A 23,674-nucleotide genomic window follows, 5' to 3' on the forward strand; every position below is an offset into this window, starting at 1 on the left:
AACCTTCCTTAGAATTGGTTTCTCTCATAATTCCAGAAGGTCCTTCTCACTAATGTTAAAAGATTTCCAATATCCACTTATCAGATTGAAATAATTTTCTAAGCTTGGCAAAACATGTACTACTTTAATGTACTACACTAAGTTCTAAGTAAAAGTAATGTCAATTAATATTTAAGAGGTTTGGAGGAGTATGTGTGTGCATGTGTGTGTTTGCGGGGGTGGTTTACATCACCTTTCCCCTCATAAATGCAAACAAATGAAGAATTATCTTAGTATTACTTTCCTTCGATGAATAATAGATAATTTGTCAACAGAAGTAAAAGTGTCTAGTGCAGTCACTGGCTCATGATGGGATATTTCTTTCACTGCCCCCAAACTTAACTCTCACAGTTGAGGCATACAGTATGGATTTCAGAGGTTACCTATCAACACCAATGACTATTGTTGAGAAATGGGAATAAATAGTATGGAGGTTAAAACTCTCTCAGAACGAATTGTCTCAAAAGGAACCCATTCTCTGATGTGGCTAAATGACTTAGGGCCAGTGTCTTCATCCTAAAAGATGACCAAAATAAAACGCTGACAGAAAACAGGAAGGCCTTTACAGAAGGTTCACCTTTAGCAGGGGGCTCACATCCTGTGGAAGGAAGCCCTGATCCAGGAGAGAGGCCATCTGTCCCCTCATCAGGACAGCTGCCCCTTTCCTCCATCCCCTCCTGTCACAGAACCATTACTTATCATTAAGGCAGATGCTTTAAGTGAGAAAAATAAAAAGAACCTTTATATAGTAATAGACTGGATCATATGGGTTGTCTCAAACAGTTAAATATTAGCCATTTCATATGGTTCAACTTAATACAATGAGTAAACCTAAAATATGCCCCCCACATACACACATCAAAAATACTCAGGAAAATTAGACATAAAAAATTCCAATTGTGAGATATGTGAGACTGGAAACAAAACCAAACCCAAACCATCCCCCTCTCCCAAAATAATAGCTGTTGTTAAAATTACAGTATAATAAACACTTTCTTACGCTACAACTATTCATTTTAAACCCACCAACTGCATTTACCCTCTTCGGTGGGGAAATTTGCACATACAGACTTTGAGCCTGGAGCCAGAACTTCCTAGAACAAGGTGGAGAAGGGGGCACCAGCTCACCTGGAGAGTAACAGGTGACCCTGCAGCTGCAGGTCAGCGGCACAGTCCTCGGATCGGCAATTCCTTTCAAACACGGTCTGTGAGGGAGACATGAGAGGAAGGGTGGAACAGGAGTTAGTGGCAAATAAGTAAATAATAACCAATCACTTCCTTCCAAATCAGCGGGACTTCTTCCCCTGAGCCTGTAACCAAACACACGTCTGTGTGCCCAGACTTGGGCACTGGCACTGAGCCCAAACAATACCGAAACACTGGAGTTTGGAGCAGAGAAAGGCTTAATACAGAGCCAAGCAAGGGGACAGGTGGCTCACGCCTTAAAACCTCTTGAACTCCCCAAAAGTTCTCAGCAAAGCTGTTTTAGAGGAAACGTGAAGGAGGGGTGAGGTTAGCTGTCACAAACTTCTTCCTGAGGTCAGCTCACCATGTTCTCATAAACCTCCACCGGAATCAATGTTATTCTCTGTCAAGGTCCCAAGGCTCAACTTCCAAGTCTAACCTCCAAGGGCCAGGCCTGACTATGAGGAGGGGTCCCCAGGTCCAGCCGCCAGCCCAGGTCGTCCCTCCAGTGCCCAGCCCAGCTGAGGAGGGTGGATCTCAGCCCAAGACGCCCTCACAGATGGTTCCCCAGACCCCACCTGGCCGTCATCCCTGAGGGAGCCAGGCGCCCAGCACCCGGCGGCCCTCAGGGTCCTCAGGCCACCCAAATGCGGGCTGGATTCCTCAGACCTTGACCCATGGAGACGCCCGCCACCATTAAAACTGCGAGGTGGGGTTGGGAGGCTCACCGCCTCCTCCAGGCCTGGACCAAGGCCAGTGGGTGGCCATGGCAATGGCTCTGTAGCCTGCAGGACACAGCCCTCAGCCTGTCCCCAGGGTCCAGCCCACCTGCTGCCTGAGTCCAGAGGGCTGGAGGCCCAGGAGGCTGAGGGCCACCTCTTACTGTGCTCTCCACCTAGAGGACCACTGTCCTGCTGACCGCTGGCGGAGAGCGACCTCTAGCCGTCACCCTCTCTGGTCTCGCGTTAATGTGCTAGTGGTCTCGCGGGAATGGCTATGTCCCCACCCCGCCCCTACTACAGTTCCCACAAGCCCCCTCCCCCCCATCTCCAGGGAGCCAGCTGTCCCCACAATGAAGGGTCCTCAGCAGTTAACCCGGAAACCCAAGTCGGGGTGCCCTTGAACACAGAGCGCACCCTTTATCTGATTCGTTTCTCAGGTGATTCAAATGCTCCTTCAAGTAGTTTTTTCAAGAAAGGTACCTGACAGGTGTTCTTCCCACCTTTGAGAAGATCTTCAAATGCTCTCAGATAGGAGTGAATAATAACCCAGTCAAGACAAAGAACTCTTAGACTACAGTCGGGACATTTCCCTCTGCTCTCCTGGGGAGGCAGATAATCTGTATTTGAGATGGGTTCTGCCAGAGTGAGGAGATCGTGTTATAATTTTAATTCCAAACAGGAAAGTCAAAGGCAATTATTAGATGCTGAGGCTGAGGGCACCACAACAGGCTGAAAGGATCCTGTCTCAGTGGGGCTGCTGGTAATTATATAGATGGAGCGTCCTTTCTCTAATAGGGCTGGGCCTTGAGGGCCAAACCCCACCTAGTTCTGGGACCCAGTGCTCACTGTGCCAAACCGGACATCTTTCCAGGGGGCTTGTGGTGTGTGCCTGAACTGGGCTTCTCTGTGGAGAGTGGCCAGGAATCAGGAGTGGCTCTGGGGAGGAGTTAAGAGTTTCCTTCTCTCTGTGGGACCCGGTGGGCTTGTCCATCCCTCCTTCCATCTGCTCTCAGCCACTCTGATGTTTCAGACTGCCTGCGTCCATGCTGGCAGAGACTCTTCATTATTGTTAATTGCTCTTCCATGCTGGCAGAGACTCTTCATTATTGTTAATTGCTCTAGCCGCTTCAGTAGGATTCTGGAGAGAAAAGCCTGTGTTTGTTTTTCAGTTGTCATCTACATTCACCATTTAACTTCCCCGTCATCACTCCTCGTATGTGTGGATCCCCCTCCAACACACACAGAGAACACAGCTCCAGGTGACCTGTTTTCCTCCCAAAGTACAAGTCCGGGAGGCTTCTCAGAGCATCCATGTGGACTCCAGCAAATGTGCCGGCCAAAGAACAGTCTAGACCCAACCAGACAGAGTAATTTTGCTTATGGAAATTCATATTTCTGTGTCACATTTCCAAGAGAATAATGTGTCCCAGCCAAAATTCCCTGCCTTGAGTGTGGGGGAAAAAAAACTCATGAAAGTCTCGGGCAGAAAGAGGACATTCCCACGTTCTTTTGGACAATACTGGGGGCAAGAAGAGAGCCAGATTTCCAAGATTTTCAAAGAAGGTATTTGTGCTTTATTTGCCATCTCAATTAAGGAGAAAACAAGAAGTGGATGTGAGGTCTACATGAATATCTCAGGTGAGAGTAGAAGGCTTTCTAAGGTTAGAAATGAGGAGAAACACAAAAAGTGGCTTCACCATCAAGATAATGAAACTTTGGGCTGAAGGGCCCTCACTGACACGCTCCCACTGCAGTCTGGCACCTTACTTTCTATGCATAATGTTACTTGATTTTCCCCAAGAGAAATTCTCCTCCCAAATTCTAGTAAGCTTTAGACTCCACTAAACCCAGCTCTGCCCCCGGTCACAGGCCTCTCTTTGCAAGTATTCCTCCCATTTTACAGGCAAGAGATGGTCCGACTTCCCGCCTTTGGAGGTAGAGTAGGGTGGGTAGCAGGTGAAAACTGACAAGGCAGAAGTGACCTACAGCCACCCCATGGCACACGATCTGTAAAGATCTGGTCCCTGCCCTCCTCAGCTCCAACACCCTGGCTCTCTCACGCCAACCACCCCTCAGTCTGGCCTTATACCTTCACACCTCAGGGCCTCCCCACAGGCTGATCCCAAAGGCCTCCACCAGGTTCACCTGGCATATGTCCTCTCATCCTCCAGTCAGCAAACCAAAACCACATCCCTGAGCCCTCCAAGAGCTGGGGCTCTGTCACAGTGCTGGTAGTTCATGCACATTTCCTTTGGCTGCTCATCTTGACTGTAACTAATTTATCATTAGGCGTTTCCTGTTTCTCTCCCCTGCTGAAATGATGCTCCATGAGGATGGGGATTGTATTGGTCTTCTTCAGCCCGACGCGTGCCCTCAGAGCCTGATGTGTAGAATCTGCCCAGTCAACAGTGGAGGACCACATGCTCCGAGAGATGGGGTAACCCCTGCAATGTGAGCCAATGCAAATAAACCTCCTCATCAACACAAACCTGTAGCTTCCCAGCAAAGCACTGTCCCTCAGCTACAAGCAAGTGCAGAGCCTCCCCGTGAGGAACTGGTTGCTTTGGTTGGGCTCTCCCTTGTACTCTACTCTCTATTTCCTGTCCCGCACACTAACTTCTCTGGCTGTTAAGTCCTCCAATGATGCTGAATTTCCATCCAACAAAGGCAAGCACTGAGTCTGCCATATGCACACTCACACACACTCACACACACACACATCAGGTGAGTGTTTACACTGATCAGCTAAAATTAAGCACAAACTCTAGTGAGAAGATAAACTCAAGCTTAGAAGTTAAACCAGGACTTAATCTGCACATTTACAAAGTGAAAAAACTAAGAGCATCAGTGACTCTTGTGAATCCAGATTAGCATTCAGCTCAGTGTGGGAGCTTGTGGCTATTATATCGTTTTTGTTTTAGACATCACTGTGCATCACTGCCTACACCAGCAAATGTGAGTGACAATGACACTTTGTAAGAGTGAGCGTCATGAAGTTTCCTGAGTTGATGGTGCAGTAAGAAGACCATGGAGACAGAACTGAAGCTGACTCCATGTGTGTGTGTTTGTGTGTAGACAACTATGCATTCTAAAATCAATGCACAATGTCTCCTGTTGCACTCTTTACAGTGTGACCCTGACCTCCTTCCATACAAAGGTGAGGTTGACACTCCACCCCTTGAATCTAGGTGGATCTGTGGCTGCAGAGAAAGCGGTGCTTTGCAATTTCCAGGCCTAGTCATCACAAGTACTCGAGCTTCCTCTGAGTTCTCTTGGGGTATTTGCTCTTACAATGCAGCTACTACTCTGAAAGAAAGCCCAAGCTTCCCATGGAGAGGCCCACATGGACAGAAACTGACCAGCAGTATCAACTCAAGGCCGCAGGAGTCAGCCAGCATTGAAGTGGGTCCCCCAGCCCCACCGAGCTGCCCCAGCTGACATGACGTGGAACAGAAAAGTAAGCTGCCCTGCCCAAGCCCTGACAAATTTCAAATTCATGAATAAAGTGAATGACTGCTTTTATCTTAGGCCACTATGTTTTGGGATAGTTTGTTATACAGCAAGAGATTAATGGAATACTCCTCAACCTATAGCCTCCCCTACTTTGGGGAGTGGTGTGAACAAAAGTGGGCTGTGCATTCCAAGCACTGGTAAAGCCTTGGCTAGGCAAAACCCTCCCCAGGCTGGGAATGAAGTTGTCTTATAGGTAAAATATGAAGACAGCAGCAAATCAAGAGACTCACGTCATGCATCTTGGAGAATTAAGTGGAAACTCAGAGACCCTGTGCTTGGGTCCTGGACTCATCTCCCTAGGCAAAGGACAGTTTTGTTTCCCAAGGAACTGAAACACATCTCTCTGGGGCAGAAGCATGGGCAGACTGAAGCCTCAGAATGCTAGCTGATGGCATAGCTCCCAGCAGCAAGTATAAACTATTTCTCCTGTTCAAAGTGGAAGAAGCCCTGAAGCCAGTGGGCCAAACTACCAAATTTTCAGCCTCTCTTCTCCCTGCTTCTACACGTTTCCCTAATCCTCTGGGCAAACACAAGCTCTGCTGCCTAAATCAGGCAAATCCCAATCCAGCTTGGAAGCAGTCTCTCCACTCCCTCCAGCCTCAACCTCTGCTTGGGAAAGACCTGTCAAATTTTTTTTAACCTGAAAGCAATCTTTCTGGAAAATGGAAACGGAGCTAAGAAGCCATCATCTCTGACTCCTCTCTGGCTACAGGAGGTTAAATTCCTTCTCTCAAGAGATGACCATTTCCTGCCTCTGACGTGCTGTGGACACCCAGCAGCCTCCTCAGCTTCATGGACTAGATCTCCATGCTGGCTCCTTCCTCACCCTGAGCTTCATCTCAGCTTTTTCTGGAGAATATACTTTTCTTTTTGAAATCCTTTCTCCAGCTTCTCCCCGAGTCCTTACTGTTCTCCTTTTAGAGGAAGGTTGCCAGATTTTTTTGTAATGGGCCAGACAGTGAATATTTTCAACCTAGTGAGCCATGTGGTCTCAGCTACAACTGCTCAGTTCTGTTGCTAAAGCAAAAATAGACATATTTAAAGAAATGGCCATGGTTGTGTCTCAACAAAACTTTATAAAAACAGGCTGGATTTGGCCATCAGAGTATAACTTGCCCATTGCTGTTCTAGAACATTTGGATACTTGTTTCTTCGTTCCCTTTAGGCCATGGAGGAGGTGGAGGTTGAACACAATGAATTCAGTTCAGGTTACATTTTGCTCTGAACCAGAGCACAGAGGCTGGAACTAGCTGTGTTTTTCTCACAAAGCTGTGGCCACCAAGGCCTGAACAACCTTGGATGCGTGTGATGGCTCAATGGCTGCCCTGGTCAAGGCTAACTTCAGGGTAGCAGGTCTCCCAGCTGCTTAAGCCTTGTAGGGCCCCTTTTCTCTCACCAAAATCTGCACTGGGAAAAAAAAAATGTTCCCTTCTGATCTAGCAGGAAGTAAGATTCTTAGTCTATCCCAGCTGTCACGTTCAGAGGAGGATCAGTTTCTTAGAGTTGGTGATATTAGCTTTAAAAAAATACATGATCATTGACATAGGTTAGACACTGTTTATAGGGTTGTTATGGCAACCAAGTCCCATGCTGAGACCTGAGAAAACAGGACAATTGGATTGCGTGGGAATTAATGCTTTTCAAATCCCACCCCAAGGCTATTTGTAAGCTAAAATGAGTGAGACATTTCCTGATGAGAGATCTGACTTTGCAGAGGATCTCTGCCTGGACAACAGGAGGGACATTTCTGAACTGTAGTTCCTCTCATTGTCCCACATAAGTTCCCAGAGGTCCCAGCTATACCTAACTCACAGCTGCAGCCCCCAGCACCTAGCATAGTATTAAACATGTGTGTATATGTAAATGCCATGACCTGAGTGTAAGAGGTTTCTCTTTCCCAATTCTGTTTTAATGCTTTTTCCAGAATCCAAAGTCATCCTTGAAAGTGAAAGAAAGTGTTAGTTGCTCAGTCATGTCATCCTCTTTGCAGCCCCATGGACTGGAGCCCACCAGGTTCCTCTGTCCATGGGCTTCTCCAGGCAAGAATAATGGAGTGGGTTGCCATTTCCTCCTCCAGGGAAAGTGGTCCTTACTGTGACACATTAAAGAGCTCAGGGTGGTCCTAGGAATTTCAGCTCCATTGAGTCCTGTACTCAAATGACTTAGCTTGGTATTTAAAAGCAGGTCATGCAGACAGACTTGCTTTCCAAAGAATAGCATGTCCACAAAAATAAAGACAAATACTTTATAAAATTAAAGTTGAGAAATTCTATCTCAGGGTCTATATAAATTGTCCTTTCAGATTTTGAAATCATGGGAGGAGTCCTGTTGGTCTCCCTCTGAACAACAAATATGGTACAGATTTTGCTTCATGGCCCCTGTCTACCTCCATACCCCCTACTCTGTGGAAAACCTGGAAGGAATAAATGCTTCTCTCTTTGGGAACCCTTTGGTTTACACCATGGCCCTATGGTTGGAAGAACAACCCCTGTTGCCTGAAGGCAATATTTTGATGATCTAGTTCAAACCCTGTGATAACTGAGTGGGCAGTGGAGCTGCTCAGGGAGGTCCTGCCCACCTGGGCCTGCATCTGGCCTCTGGACCTTCCCAGTGCCCTTTCCAGGTCCGCCTGGGGCTGGGAGGCTTTTTCCACACCACATTTCATGTCCCGCTACAACCTCAGTGTCAACTCTTCTCTAGGGATCTCCTACTCCCCCTTCCCCAAGACCAAAATTGCTTTCTTTTCTTTTTCTTCTTTGTATGTGTGTGCGCGCACTAAGTCACTTCAGTCATGTCCGACTCTCTGCAACTCCATGGGCTGTAGCCCCTGGGATTCTCCAGGGAAGAACACTAGAGTGGGTTGCTGTGCCCTTCTCCAGGGTATCTTCCAACCCAGGGATCAAACCTGCATCTCCCGCGTTGGCAGGTGCGTTCTTTACCACTAGTGTCACCTGGGAAGCCTTCTTTTTTTGAAAGGCCAGAATTTCTTTGCCTTGATTTTTACCCTGGTATCATTTGAGTTCTATGTTTCATTTTTTTTTTTTTTAAGAAAGTTACTGTTAATTAGTCACAAGATGCAGAAAACAGAACCAATGATTTCAAGGTAAAGGGCTGGTGCTGTCAGAGGAAAGGAAGACTATGCTAGCTAGGTTCTAAAAGCCACTGAGTCAGAGGTAGTCAGGCATTTGGCAATGAGAAAGATGGCTTCAAGCTGGAGAAGATTCCTCACCTCTCTGCAAGAAACTCACCTGAATGGGCCCCAGGCATCAGTTCAAGTAGCAAGAGTCAGGCCTTTGATTCCCTGAGTCACCTCAGAAGATAACAAGAAAGGGGCTAGGATTTCCTCCCCAGTTAGAGATTGTCCCTTGGACGTGCACCCTCGCTTGTTTACACATGCACTCCACGTGCTTGTGGGGGAGGTTTTCAAATAAGGCAGGACAATACAGAAGAAATCTTTATAGGCTAAAGACTTGGGGGAAGCCACTATTTTCTTCTGAAAAGAGTTTTAGAGGACCAGAACATACCCATTCCAGAAACTGAAGGGATAATGGTCATCATTCAGCTTGCTAATCTTTTGCTGAATATTTTTACATCTTCGTTCAGCAGAGATATTGGGCTACCATTTTCTGTTTTGTGTGCTGTTTGTGTCTGGCTTGAGATTAGGGTAATTCTGGCCTCATAAAATGAGTTAGGAAGTGTTCCCCTCTCTTCAATTTTTATAAGAGTTTGATAAGGACAAATACTAAATCTTCTTTGAATATTAAAAAGAATAAAAGAAAGAATGAAATGAATCCCACATTTAAAAAAACTTGCAAAGCTAAAATCTAACATTGAAGAAGAAGCTATAAAAATTCAACAGGTGACTGCAAATACAGTCTGGCCTTTGACAGTAGGTGTGTCCTCTCTCCTCTGCTCTTTGGATTCACCCTGACGGGAAGCCTGAGTTGCAGACACAGCCAGACATCCTGATCAGTAACGCTGAACGATGCACTTGTTCTTCTCACATGTACCCGAAACTAGATGGTTTTCCCACACATTTCATCATGGTGCCCTTTCTGAAAAGATTAGCCAGAAGCTGATGCCAAACAGATGATGCCCATAAAAGTAGGACTAATTTGGCTGAAACAGGGAGGAAGGTGGACACCTCCTCCTCTAACACACCTTCTCCTCCTCCACAGGGCCAGCCTGCTCCCTTGAATGCAGGTGTGTGCCCCAGGCTGGATGGTCTCTGATACCTGTCCAGCTCTGATGTCTGGAAGTTCCTCTCTTCTCTCCTCCCTGCCAACCTCTCAACTTTCCTTTCTTCTGTAGAGACTTTGTATATGATAATGAAAATAAACCTTCTAGCTGCAAATAACCGCATTTGAAGCCAGTTAGGCACCTCAGCCAGGAAAGCATTACCTAATGTCCAGGCTGAACAAAAAGTGAGTCTTCACGGGCACAGTGCTGGCACCCAGTACATCCTGGAATTGAGGGGCTAGGGTGGGAGGTCCAGATGGTGATGGTTTCAAGCACAATGGAGGTTCAGAGTTTATGGCTTTGACATAGCAAAATGTTAATATTAGAGTAAAACAGCTCACCTTTCCCTTGAAAGATGACAAAGTGAGTATCCTCAACACAGCCAATGCCTTTGATTTCACCAGCCATGTCTCCTTCATCTTGGTCTTTGAAAAAAATATATACTAATACATGCACAAATGTGTTGTGGTGTAGGAAAATCGTCCTAAATCACACACCAAGTTCTGCCTGGGAAGAATTCTTACAGAGCTCACGGAGCATTATATAGAGCTTTGCTGAATCTGCAGTGGAGACATTGTGATATGACGTCCAAACTCCACAGGAGGACCCAGCCTTGTGCTCTCTCAGAAGGGCTCTTTTCACTGAGATAGGTTTACTGAGCAACCTCGGTGACTCAGGCAGTGCTAGGTATTAGGGAGCAACAGCCAAAATCAAAGTGTTACCTAATCTGGGTCCTCATCTGGAGGCTCTGGGGGAGAATCTGCTTCCAGGCTTATTCAGGTTATTGGAAGAATTCATTTTCCCGTGGTTGTAGGACTGAGGTCCCCATTTCCTTGCTGACACTCATCAGGGAGCCTCTCCCAGCCTCTCAAGGTTGTCTGCATTCTTTGTTAAGTTGCACCTCCATCTTCAAAGCCAGCAATGATAGGTTAAGTTCTTCTCAAGCTTCAGATCTCTCTGACCTTCTGTTCTACCACCTTCTTCCTTCCTCCAGGTGCAGGAAGATCAGGCCTGGCTGGATATTCCCAGAATACCCTCCCTAGTGTAAAGCCCATAACCTGAGTTATCCCTGCAAAGTCCCTTTGCCATGTGATGCATCATATTCACAGATTCCAGGAATGAGGGTGTGGGCATCTTTTGGGTCCATTCTGTCTACTGCAGTGGTTGGTCTGGAAGCCCAGCCCCCACCAAGGTCCCTCTGGGGTCCTCCTGAGGAAACCTGAGAGCAGTTATCATTTCCAAAGCTCTACTCCATGCACAGGGTGTGAAACGAGGGCCTCTGTCACTGCCACTAGTATGCTCATCTGGGGGGGGAACATAAGGGCCCCAATGATAGTCTTGCTTCTTTCCCAGCACACAGCCAGCAGGCTTCCCAGGACTGTTCCACATCCTTTCAGCAGCTGAGACCCTCTAGGAGCTATGAGTGTATCAGACAGGACCTTCATGAACTGACCTGCAAGAACTTCCTGGGGCCGCTGTGAGAGCTCCTTAGTGGGCCCCCCACCCAGGCAGACTGTCTCAAGAAGATGTGATCGTCTCCTGTTCCCTACAAGACCAATCAAGTCCAACTCCCTGGTCAGTAACCAGGTAGCCTTAGATTGTCTGACTGTACCTCCAGCCCTGCAGGCCCATCTCCTTCCCCTCACTTCAGCCACATGGAAGACCATTAGCATCCATCAGTCCCTTCTCTGTTAGTCAAACCTCTCCAGTCCCAAGTATCCAAATCCTACTTCCTCCATGAATCTCCCTCCAATTCTCCCTTCTGAGAGTTGTTGTTGTTCAGTCTCTTAGTCATGTCCAACTCTTTGTGACCCCATAGACTGTAGCATGCCAGGTTCCTCTGTTCTCCACTATCGCTAGGGGTTTGCTCAAATTTATGTCCACTGAGTTGGAGCATCTTCAGTTGGAAGAGGTCTCGGAGTGAAATTCACACACACTAGTCTGAATCTGGCTTTCTGCTGTACATATGTTATTCTTATAGTCTCTAAGTCTACTAGTACAGCAAAGTTTCGTTTATCTTTTTGTCCAGGTCTTACATGTAGCAGACATTCAATTAACTGAACTGCTCTCAGATTTATAGTTCTTTTAAATACCCTTCTGACTAATGGATAAAACACTTATTGTTACTTTTATATCAAATATTTCTTGAGGAGACAGACAGGCAGGTCTCTGCTTTCCTTATAATTTTAAGGTGGAAAAATGCACTCAATAGGCTGTATGATTTACAGAGGTTTTCAGGGTTAGAGTGCCAATATCCCCTGAGTGCCCAGAATCCCAATCCATCATCAGCATTGGTGGCAACCCCACTATTCACTCAGACAGCCTAGCACCTACCCTGGAGGTCATTTTCTCCCAAGACTGTTCTTCACCCTGCAGAGGGAAGGGCTGGCCTCCTGCCTGCCCCACTCACTCCTACTCTCTGCCAAAAGCCTGGGATCCATCAGTAAGCCTGCACTTAACATGCTTTAGTCACTGACTACATGTTATATGCACTGTCTGTGCAGCTATTCCACCTGAACTAGACGATCAATGGGGGCGGACGCTTGACTCTAAAAGATCACCGTAATTTAACCTGCTCCGTTGTGCAATCCTGTGCACTAACATGGGTTTGGTGCCTTTTGGTTGAAGAGACTATGGCACTTAGATTTTAACGTTATCTGGCAAAACGAAGAGCTCCAATGAGCTTATTCCTTCCTGTGAAAGAGATCAGGTGCTTTTTGTGGACCTCTCACACATACACAAGTTAAAGAACAGCTCTGCTTCACACAGTGGGCCTGGCTCTCAGAAATTTTCTTCCTCTTAAACTGAGCCAACATCTGTAAGACACGTGGAGGAAGATCATTAAGTTATCTTTTATATGCATATAATCAGGAAAAGCAGTAAAGCAAGGATCACTCTCCCCAGTTTTTTTCTCAGGCTCCTAGACAATCTTCTTAATCTAAGGACAATATTTTTCTTTCATTCTATTTTCAACCAAAGAATCACGTGGTTAAAATAATAAACTTCTACCCCACACCTCTCTACACTGAGTCCTCCTCTCAGAATGAACCACTATTACCCACTGTGGTTACGTCTCTTTATGTTTCTTTGGATGGTTGTTTCCATGTCCCTGGAAAATATTAGAAAATCCCTAGGAAAGTAGTAGTATCAATACTATCACTTCTTGATTTATCAGATTTAGACATTATTTCACTGAATTCCTTCCATGATAGATAAGAATTGAACTCACCTACATAAAGGTCCCCTCCCACCATTCACCTTCCTAGTTTTAACAGGTAGATCTTAGCTCTTCTATTGTCTCAAATGTTAACTGCATCAGACTCACCTAATCAGTTTGTTAAAACTAAGGTTTCTGGGATACACCCCATGAGTTTCTAATTCAAAGGGTCTGGAGTGGGACCCAAGAATTTTCTTTTCTGACAATATCCCAAGGGGGGCTGATACTGCTGGTTGGGTGGCCACACTTTAAGAAGCATTGCTCTACTGGTAACCTTTGCAATTCTTTTTTACTATGTAATTATGTTTAATGTCCAGAGTTTATAATTCAAGGGTCAGAGCTTTCTCCAGACTTGAGCTTATAAGCTCTCAATTGGCTTGTGAGGCCAGTAGGGGTACTTCTTCTTGTCTAATTTGGTTTCTGGGAAGACATCATTCAAGTTTTCAATGGTCATCTGATCAAATGGAATTATGTTCCTCATCCTCTCCAGCTCTTTCTCATATTCCTGAATCCTGGTCTTTGAAAGAGACAAAATCTCAGCACAACTTCTCACATCTTCTTTTTCTTCAGCATCCACCTGGGCAGTATATTTATCCTCTGGTATAGGAACCTTCAGGGCATTAAACTTCTTCTCAAAGTCATCCATCAAGCCAACCTTTGCCATGTTGGCCTTGGAGTAAGCCCAGTCGATGGCAGATGGCTTCTCCAGAGTAGCCAACCTGGAAGTGAAGGTCTTGTTCCAGGACTTCAAGGAGTTAGTCACAGCCTTCCAGTTTGGGGGGATGATCTCCCCAAATGCTACCCAGTCAATGGTTTTTAGAGCAAGTTTCCATCCAGCCATCTTGAGATCCTTTACCGACCTGGGTAATCTTTGAAATTTTAAGTAATAAACAGCTTTTTACTGTTTCATCAGGTTTTACAATATCTCTTGGCTCACTAATTTTAAAAATTAAGATATTAAAACAACTTCTGCTGTCATATATTAAACTCTACGCAGTAAAATTTAATGATATGTATATTAGGCACTATAACCATAGCTCTGATTTGGGGTTGACTGTAAATACTGAACACCAATGAACAGTGCTGGTATTATGGCTTCATGATTACTGTTCACAGCAGAGCCAAGACACATGTCATGATTACAAATCCTCCTCCACACAGGCACAAAGTTAAACCACCAGAAAACTCAACTTTTACTTAAGGGGCAATGTTTCTAGTATTAAGATCCTTCTCTTCTATATACTGTTCTACTGACTTAACAACCCACCATGTTTTGTTTTATATTGAACAACCATGACATATTAGCCATATTTTTACTTTCCTGGGAGTTTTTGAATGCCTTCATTTTTTGTATCCATATAAAACATACATTCCATCTACACTGTATCCATCTACACTGTATCCTGATTATTTGCTGCTTTCTTATCATTCTGTCTATGGCTGGCTTCATTCTTCTAAAAGTTCATTAATCCCTTGCTCTAAACTGATCAACTATATTTTAGACATGCTGCACAATTGCAATCCTGGAATTTCTTATCATAGGATTTCTAAGAGTTTGTTCTCACATTCAACTTTTTGTTCCTTCTAGTTGTCACCCTTTTTTCTTGAAGTGCATCTTAGGTAACTTCCTTGGAAAGGTTACCAGGGATATAAACTTTCTGGGTAGTTGCTTGTCTGAATAATGACTTTATTTCAACCTCATACTTGACTTTTAGGCTAAGTGTAAAACTATAGTTTCAAAATCACCTTTTCTCAGAGCTTTGAAGCCCTTATTTCACATATGCTAGCTTCCAATCTTACTAATAAGAAGTCTAATGGGTTATTTAGTGTGACTCTAATTATTCTGTGAGTGGACATATATTCCCCACTATCACCATCCTGTACTCTTTGTCATGGAAGCATTAAGAATTTTCCTTATGTCTTAGGCGCAGTGACATTTCAAAATGATGTACCTAGGATACTTTGGATTTATCCTTCTTGCAAGTTGTTGGGTCCTTAAAAAAAAAAAAGTCTCTCTAATTTTGGGAGAACTGTCCACAGCTAGAGGGAGTCTCCTTCAAGGATGGTTACAATCCCCCTCCACTCCCGATAGTCAGCCAGTGGCTGACTAACAAGGGGTACAAAAGGTCAGCCCCTTCCCTCAAGGAGAGGATGGCTCTTCAGTGTAATTTATGCTCCAGAGCTCCCAGCCTCAGGCCAAAGCTAGACTTTGCCCAAGAGCACATCCTTACTCACCCCCTCCCTTTCCTCACAGATTTCTCTAAGAACAGCGCCTCATTAGACCAAGTGCTCCCAAACCCCTGCTTCAGGCACTGCTTCTGGGGAACCTGACCCAAGGCCACATGGGACAGACTCTGGGAGAAAATGGGGACATCTTGGTAAAAGTCTTACATCTCGAACTCCAAACTCTTCTCTATGGTTCTATTTACAACTCTCATCTGCAAGGCGTGGGTCATGATCTGCTAGTTTTCCCAAGCTCAGAGCAGTCAGAACTGTGGAGGGTGGGGTTGGTGAGAGGTTCCACAGCTTTGACCCCACCCCATGCAGGAATCTGGTTTAGCCAAAAAACAGGTTTGTCTGACCTTCCCCAGGTCATGGATCTGTGATGATCTTTGGTGTTAGAGAAAGATTTAGACTCAGACCTGGGATCGCAGATTCCATGCACATTTCCTGCAACAGAGTCAGCACCGCACATCTTCCAGATTGCGTGGGGCAGACAGGCCAGTGCTGCTACATGGTGTTAGCTCAGGGCTCACTCCTGCTCCGTATGGCCTTGTACAGCCTGCATCCCACGTGGCCCTACAGCTCCTCCACACAGCAGCACAGCCCAGAATCTGCTGAGCTCAGGGAGGATGGTGACAGCCTGCACGCATGGTGCTTTGCCTTCCAAAGACGACTGAGCTGAGCATTCTCAACTCAACCACCAGTTCTAACAAGAGGAAGTTCTTGCTTCTTCACCCACTCACAGTCCCATCAATACAACATGTATGTAGAGTACTCACTAGGTACTGATCTGAGCTCTGCAAATACTTCAGGAAAAGGATGCAAGTGTGGGGACCAAGCAGCCAGTCCATGACCCCAAAGGGATCATCACTTTCTAATTGTTTGGGAACAGCCTCAATGAGTTTAAATCGCATGGTTATTAGACACAACCCCCCAAATCATACATTTCATCATTTTGCAGCTCAGGAAAGGAAGGCCCAGGAGGGGGTGTGCCCAGCCTTGGGCTCCCATGCCACCAGGGCCATTACTTGTGCATGCGCCCCTGCCACCTGGGGTCCCAACCATGAGTTTTCAGGTACCTGATTCTTCTGGGCAATCTTGTGTCCCTTTTTCCAGCGGAGCACGGGGGTCAGGGCTGGCAGCTCCTTCTCCTCCTCTCCCGTCACATGCTCACCCAGGCTGTAGGCGGCCTCGAACACGATGGGGCTGATGACGTCCTGTACTCTCCGCTGAAACAATAAACACGAGGCACGTGAACGGCGGGTGCTGCTGACATGTGCGCAGCATTTCAACAGTTTACAAAGACCTTCCACATGGACCGCCCCATGTGAGCCTCACAAACCACCCTTGTGAGGCTGGATTTTATTGCTTTCATATTGCAAGATGAGGTAATGAGGCCAAGGGCAGTGACTGTCTTGTCCAAGGTCACTCCGCTAATGAGCAGGGGTTTTCCCACTCTACCTTGCATGGTGTGAAATCATGGTCTCTTTAGCATATGGAAGACATTACCTTAGTCATCTTCCAAATATTCTTATAAGCTAGTTGGCGGGCTGGCGAGCATCTGTACTCACAGTGCAGCACTAACCCTTCTGATCCATGGTGTTTCAATCATCAAAGCTCTTCTGAGTTGAGATAAATACAGATTGTGTGTCAGGGCAGGGGACCTGTAGACACTGGGGCCTGATGGCTTCCCAGCGCTGGGCTCCTTGGAGCCAGGGATGAAGGCTGACTTCAGGCCTGTGTTCTCTCCTTCAGACCCAAGGACTTCAAAAGCCAAGGAAGTGATAGGCTGACAGTCCCAATGAACACCTACAAGATGCCAGGTACCGTGTAAGGTATTCTTGAGAGGTAAGCCACACACCCAAACCATGAGAGCTGGGCTTACTCCCCTCCATTGTATAATAAAAGGAAGATGAAGGCACAAGTTCCCCAGGTCACAAGGCTAATAAGGATTCTGAGTCACATTAGCTCAATCCTGGAGTTCCTGGCCTTTCTGCTCCAGTCTGCTCCACTGCCTTCCCAGGACTCCAGCTCTCCCAGGCTCACAAGTTAGAGAGCGAGGCAGCAATAAAGCATTAGTTTCCCTGCATCCCTGGCCAGCACACGCTATGGAAGGTGGGCTTCCAAGGGGGAGCAGGGCAAATCTGAGAAGTAGCACTAACGAGCCACGTCTCCACTGCCTGCATCTATCAAGGTGAGACGGCAGGAGCCGACAGGCAAGCAGGAGTGAGAGGCGCTAGGTGGGCGGGCAGAGGCCACCCAACCCCAAAGCCTCAAACAGAGCCAAGGACTTCAAACTACACTCTGTGTAAAGTCTGGCAGAGCTGGAAGCAGGTGAGTGCAGTGTTCAAAACAGTAGAAAGTTTTAAAGTTCCCAAGAGGCACACAGTGAGGAGTTGGCTCATACCCCACCCCACCCCCCTGGATACCCAGTGCCCCCTCCAGAGGCAGACATGCCTATCGGTTTCAGGGTATCTGTCCAGTCTAAGCACATTTAGGTAACTGATGGCTGCATTTTGCTTTCCTTACTCAGCATGTACCCTGGAGGTGGTTCCAGGTTAGCACATAGAGCTACCCACCCCCAACCTTTTTTAACACAGAGTTTTTTTTTCACAGAGGTCCTTACCCACCAGCGTTTAGCCTCAGAGCTGCTTAAATAAGTGAATGAATGGCAGCCCATCTGACTGTTTGGTAGTGGCATTCTCCAAGACAGGTCTGTGAGCCTCAGTTCCCTGGGAGGGGGCGTAAGTGAAAGGGTCTTTGATCGAACAAGCTGGGAGGACACCAGGTTAAACAGAGGGATCTGAGTCTTTTGTTCATTGTATGTTTTTACAGCAACGGCCTCCCAGAAAGAGTAGGGTGACCCTAGGTTTACTGGGTCACAAAACCCTGTGTTCCTGGCAGTTCCGTGGGGGTATGTATGTGGAGCACAGCATGTTCAGAGACATAGAAAATCTCCCACAGCAGCCCAGGAGAAGAGATGGCATCCGGGCCAGAGTGGCGTGGGAGGGGAAGCAGATGGGGCTGCTGAATGTGGGGCGTGGGGGACAAATCACTCTGGGGATGGGAGCCTGAGTGACCAGCAGGTGGCTTATCTTTGTGCTCAAAAAAGCAATCAGCTGAGAAGAGATTCAATCATTTACATAAATAAAACACAGGACTTTTCAGGGGAGCCTTTGGGTAAGATACTTCCAGAAAATTGTCTCAAATTTCAGATTTTAGGAGCAGATCTTTAATACTCATGTCCTTTCTGGGAGCAAAACACCTACCTGGGATCCAGGTGCCTACTGACTGACTCTCCAAAACAGAATTTAAAGTCTGGGTGCAGAGAACAGTGAATAAGTGCAGTCTTAATGTTTTCACAGATAAATGATCCAGTGTTTCTTTAAGGGTGTCTGCCCTAAGGTTCTTCATTTAAATCCTTCATGTCAAAAGAAGTCAGTTATTACACGATGCTATTCTTGTGGGAAGAATGGAAGATGGGGCTGGGGGAGGCAGAAGTCACTGAATGTTTCCTGGCTACCACATGTATTCTAGAAACGGGGCCAACCTCTCCCACTGACATCCTTTTACTTAATCCACACAATACCTGAGCTGGTAGACTGCACTGCTCCGATTTTACAGATGAGATAAACAGAGGCCCTGGAGCTCAAATAAATTGTGCTCTACCCCCAAACCAGTAAGTGACAGAACTGGACTCATTCTTAGAACCAGAAGCAAAACTGCTTTCCTTGAAGTCTGTCAAATGCTGTTTAAAAATCATCCCAATTGTTCTGACCTCACCCTGAAATATTACTTAACTACTTAGGGGGACACAGGGCAAGAAGGAAATGTCCCTCATTCTAGGAAGAATGTGAATAAATGACAATAACTAACTAACAGGGACTTTACATGATAATTCTAAATGTGCAGCCATTCAAGCCATGACCGATGTGGGGAGAAGTCTGAGTTAAGGCACAGCTTTTTGGGGTGAGTGATAAGCTATGACATCTAGGGGTGCAGATGCTGTGCTCCGGCACTGACTGCATGAGTCAGTGTTAACTAAGATGTTTGAGAAACACCTTCTTATGACGTGTCCCCAAAGCTCCGGGCAGAAGGGTCCTACCCTACACTGAGCTGCGGGTGGAGGCAGGGGCTGCTGCTGCTGCTAAGTCATTTCAGTCACGTCCGACTCTGTGCGACCCCATAGACGGCAGCCAACAGGCTCCGCCGTCCCTGGGATTCTCCAGGCAAGAACACTGGAGTGGGTTGCCATTTCCTTCTCCAATGCATGAAAGTGAAAAGTGAAAGTGAAGTCGCTCAGCCGTGTCCGACTCTTCGCGACTTCATGGACTGCAGCCTACCAGGCTCCTCCGTCCATGGGATCCTCCAGGCAAGAGTACAGTGGGTTGCCACTGCCTTCTCCAAGGGCATGGCAAATAGAAATGAGCCAGCACTCCCAAAAGGACAGCCCTTCTTGCCCACACTGTGTTTTGTTTTATCTGAGCTGCAAAGGAAAGGCACCATTTCATGGTTTCCTTTGCATTTTTGGAAGCATAGCTTCCCTCTCAGCTCAGCACTGCGCTGAAGTGAAGGGACCCCTTAGGATGTAGATGGAGGTTTATGGTTTGGGCGCAGACCCTAATCGCTGAAAGTTTTTACTGCTTGAAAATATTCACCATGACACACTGAAACTAACCAAGCTTAATACACACTTATTCTGACAGACGAAAAGCCAACAATCCACCTTTTTTCTAGGAAAATCTACTGTAGTCTGTTCTGAAAACTGAAGGAGGCTGCACAGAGAAGAAAACTCAGACTGGTGGCAGATTTTGCAGCAGCTGAGGTTTTATAGGGAAACTGACATATGTGCAATTCGAAATTTATTGGGTGCTTACTTTACGCCAGGCAACGTGCTGGGCCCCAGGGAGACAGACCTTGAAGGAAACAGGCAGGCAGTGAAGACCTAGGATAGAGGCAGTTTTGGGAACACAAACAGGGTACCCGATCTGGACTGAGGGCTGTCGGGCTTCTCAGAGGAGGTGCTCCCGGACTCAGAAGACGGACAGACATCAGCCAGAGAGCAGGCATGGCCGGTACACACAGCAGCGGGGAGAGGGCACAGCCATCCAGTGGATTATATGTGTTCTGCAAAGGTAGGAAGATCAGGCTTGTGGGCAGGTGGGAGGAGAGAAGGCTGCAGCAGAGATCAGATTTCAGGGGGCACTTACAGGGTGTGCTGATTTCAATCTAAACTCTAGGCAGAGCTGGCAGGCAGGTAAGGTGATGCAAGAGGCTGTTACAGAAAAACCCCTCTGTTTTCTTGGATGGATGGGGTGAGATTGGAGGCAGGGAGGCCAGCAAGGAGGCTATGTTACAGAAAGACCCCTCAGACTGTAGCATGGAAGTGGACTGATGGGTGGAGGTCTGCTGGATTCAGTATAAACAGGGGCCCCGGGGAAAAATGTGTATAAGTCACTATAGTTGCATCTGACTCTTCGTGACCCCATGGACGGTATCCTGCCAGGCTCCTCTGTCCATGGAATTTCCAGGCAACAATACTGGAGTGGGTTGCTATTTCCTACTCCAGGGCATATTCCTGACCCAGTGATCAAACCTGCATCTCTTTACTTCTCGATGCCTGCACTGGCAAGCAGATTCTTTCCTACTAGGAAGTACCACCTGGGAGGGCTTCCCAAGTGGTACTAGTGGTAAACAACCTGCCTACCAATGTAGGAGATATAAAAGACCTGGGTTCCATCCCTGGGTCGGGAAGATCCCCTGGAGGCGGGCATGGCAACCCATTCCAGTATTCTTGCCTAGAGAATCCCATGGACAGAGGAGCCTGGTGGGCTACCGTCCATAGGGTCGCAGAGTCGGATGTGGCTGAAGTGACTGAGCATGCACAAACACGTGTACTGCCTGGGGAGAGGACCACGCCAGGACACAGCAGGGGGACAGGAAGCAGCAGAGGGAGATGACTGGAGTTTGGTGAGGAGAAGTGAGGGGTGAGAGAGAACACAGGGAAGATGCCCCCCCGGTGGGCCTGGCAGCCGCTCATCACCACAGGGAACCAGGAAAGGGACCAGGTGTCTAAGTCATTCAGCAGTGAACCTACTGAGTTTTGTTACAACACAGAAATCCTCTTCTCACCTCCAGATGCCAACTCCACAGAGCATCTCCCAGAATACATTGATTTGGGGCTAAAACCCCAGGCTTCCTTTCTCTTCCACAAACTTGCTCCCCTGTCCCAGCATCCAAGTCCAGCCTCCCCATCACCGGCCCATCCAGACTCACTACAGACCCTCTGCCGCCACTGTGAGCCTGTCCACTTATCCTCCCTGGAACGGGCTTTGCTCTCTGTTGCATTACGCCTTCCTCCTCCCTCGGCGCACCTCACACACAGAGCTGTTGTGTTGGGGCCCTGAGAAAGGACCACAGGGCCCAGGAGAGTCGGCTGACAACAGCAAGAGAGACCCTTATGGAAACGTAACTGAGGACCCCCATTCCTTCATGGGGAGCTCTTCCTTGTCATTCAAGCTTTTCCTTGTCATTCATTACCTTGCTCTGAAAATGAAATCAGAGTAACTCAGAAATCAAAGTATACCCCACCAGGGTGTACTTGTGACTGGCAGGGGCCAGCCATGCAAAGATGCCACCAGAGAGGACCCACTGCCCTGTTATCCTAGGGCATCTAGGCTATTGTGAGAGTCAGAAGTCCCAAAGCCTTCCGTCTCCTTTACTCGCGGAACCAGGGCATTTTCCATGGTGAGTATGAGTGTCAAAGCTCCCACTTATCTGGCTGATGGAAGACACGCACCACTGTCTGGGGGACTCTATTCCAAGCCATGCCACGACCCAGCGCGAGCAGGACTCAAGCACCACACACCTCTTGACCAGCCAGGTGAACTAGAAACCGACCTCACACTGCTTTTCTCTAAGAAATAAAGGGTTTTTATCCTCCTCAGCTAACTAGCAGCTACAGTAGTAAACTAAATGAAAACAGGAGGGGTTGGTTTTACTTTCAATTTGCAAATAACAGAGAAGGTCAACAAATAAGCAGCTAGCATTAAGCCAGATATTTGGTTTGGGAAAAACCCTCTCAGGGTTTTTGTTTTTGCTTTTTTTTTAAAAGGCCTCAGTATTATTCTCTTTCCAAACATGATCTTTTTGTCCACTCCCTCCTGTATCCTTTCTCAAAATGCCTCTGTTCTCTATATCCAACTCGACTACTGCACACCCAACTCTACTGTCTATGATTACCTTGCAGGCAGTCCTAGAAATCAGAAGTCTTGGAAGTGGAGGCCTCAATAACCATAACTATTGTTATCTCAATAACCATAACTATGAGAATGGTATTTAAAGTGTTAGAGAACAGCTTAGAATTGCCACGGGCTTAAAGATTCTTCTAAAAGTAACTGAGGATTTTGCATTTCTAGTGATAATATTAATAGAGGGACTTGTTGAAGATCTACCATCTCACTGAGAACAACTAGAAAAGCCAGACAACACACACATAAACATATAAACCAGTCTAAAGGTATCAGGGAACTATCTAGGGCAGGGGTCCCCAACCGGGCCACAGAGAAGGTGAGGGGTGGACTCAGCTTCATCTGTATTTATAGCTGCTCCCCCTCACTCACATTACCACCAAACTCCTTCTTGTCAGATCAGGAAGGGCTTATTACTGATAAATGTAACGTGCTTGAATCATCCCTAAACCAGCCCCCCTAGCCCTGGTCTGTGGAAAAATTGTCTTCCATGAAACTGGTCCCTGCCGCCAAAAAGCTTGGGGACTGGTGATTCAGGGAACTCTTTCCTTGAGCTGTTTAAAGGTCTGTAAGAAGCCTGGAGTAAGAGGCTGAGAATCTGACCATGAACTGGTTGCTAAAAGGTTGAGTTCTGGGGTTTCTGAGTTCCTGGCAGTCTTATGAGTCTGTGAAGACAAACTTAAAGTTCAGAGCTACTAAGTCAGCCAGGACTTGAGGATCAGGATTCCAAAAAGAAGAGAAGCATGTGGAGATGAATCTGATATTCGACACCACATTTATTCTCAGGACATTGGTGGATTCCACAATGCGTGGGGTTATGAGACTAAGAAACCAAGAAGAAGGCAGTGGCCAAAGTGCTGAGAAGACAAGAGAAGATGTAGTCAGCTGCAGACTGGACACGCAGGGAAGACCAGTGATTCAGAAGGCAAGTCAACAGAAAATATGCAGAATGAAGCATGGGGAAGAAAGAGGACAGAAAATCCAGAAATGAAACTCAGAAAAGGCTACAGTGAAAGGCATGACACAGTCAGAGTGATATAACAGTCTCTATAACTAACTGAAATATCCAACCCAACGCCTAGCGTAGCAAAGGTGGGCAATAAATAGTGGCTATTGTTATTTAATCTTTTAAATGGCAATTTTGATATAAAAATCTGTGAAAACTATCCTGCTGCAAAATGATCAGTGCATGTTGCAAGGACCCATTTCACTGGGGAACAAGCTAAGGCCACACGTGGTTTCATTTAAAGTTCTATAAATTAAAAAATAAACAAATGAAAATTTAA

At 46.7% G+C, this 23,674-nt stretch overlaps 1 protein-coding gene and 1 pseudogene across 1 annotated transcript in view; both read right to left on the minus strand.

Moving 5' to 3' along the window:
* ITGA9 (integrin subunit alpha 9) overlaps positions 1-23,674 on the minus strand; it is a 383,781-nt gene that overhangs the window by 172,637 nt on the left and 187,470 nt on the right. The window contains exons 16-17 of the mRNA XM_055414653.2: positions 16,218-16,367; positions 1,168-1,244 (exon numbers count right to left, since the gene is read on the minus strand). Coding sequence (XP_055270628.2) covers positions 1,168-1,244; positions 16,218-16,367 — 227 coding nt within the window. The remainder of the gene's footprint in view (positions 1-1,167; positions 1,245-16,217; positions 16,368-23,674) is intronic.
* Positions 12,238-13,769, minus strand: LOC129548151 (ATP synthase peripheral stalk subunit d, mitochondrial pseudogene; annotated as a pseudogene).

Source organism: Moschus berezovskii, chromosome 24 (genome assembly GCF_049115385.1).
Source record: "Moschus berezovskii isolate FMDL1 chromosome 24, NW_MosBer_1.0, whole genome shotgun sequence".
In the NCBI taxonomy this organism is placed as follows: domain Eukaryota; kingdom Metazoa; phylum Chordata; class Mammalia; order Artiodactyla; family Moschidae; genus Moschus; species Moschus berezovskii.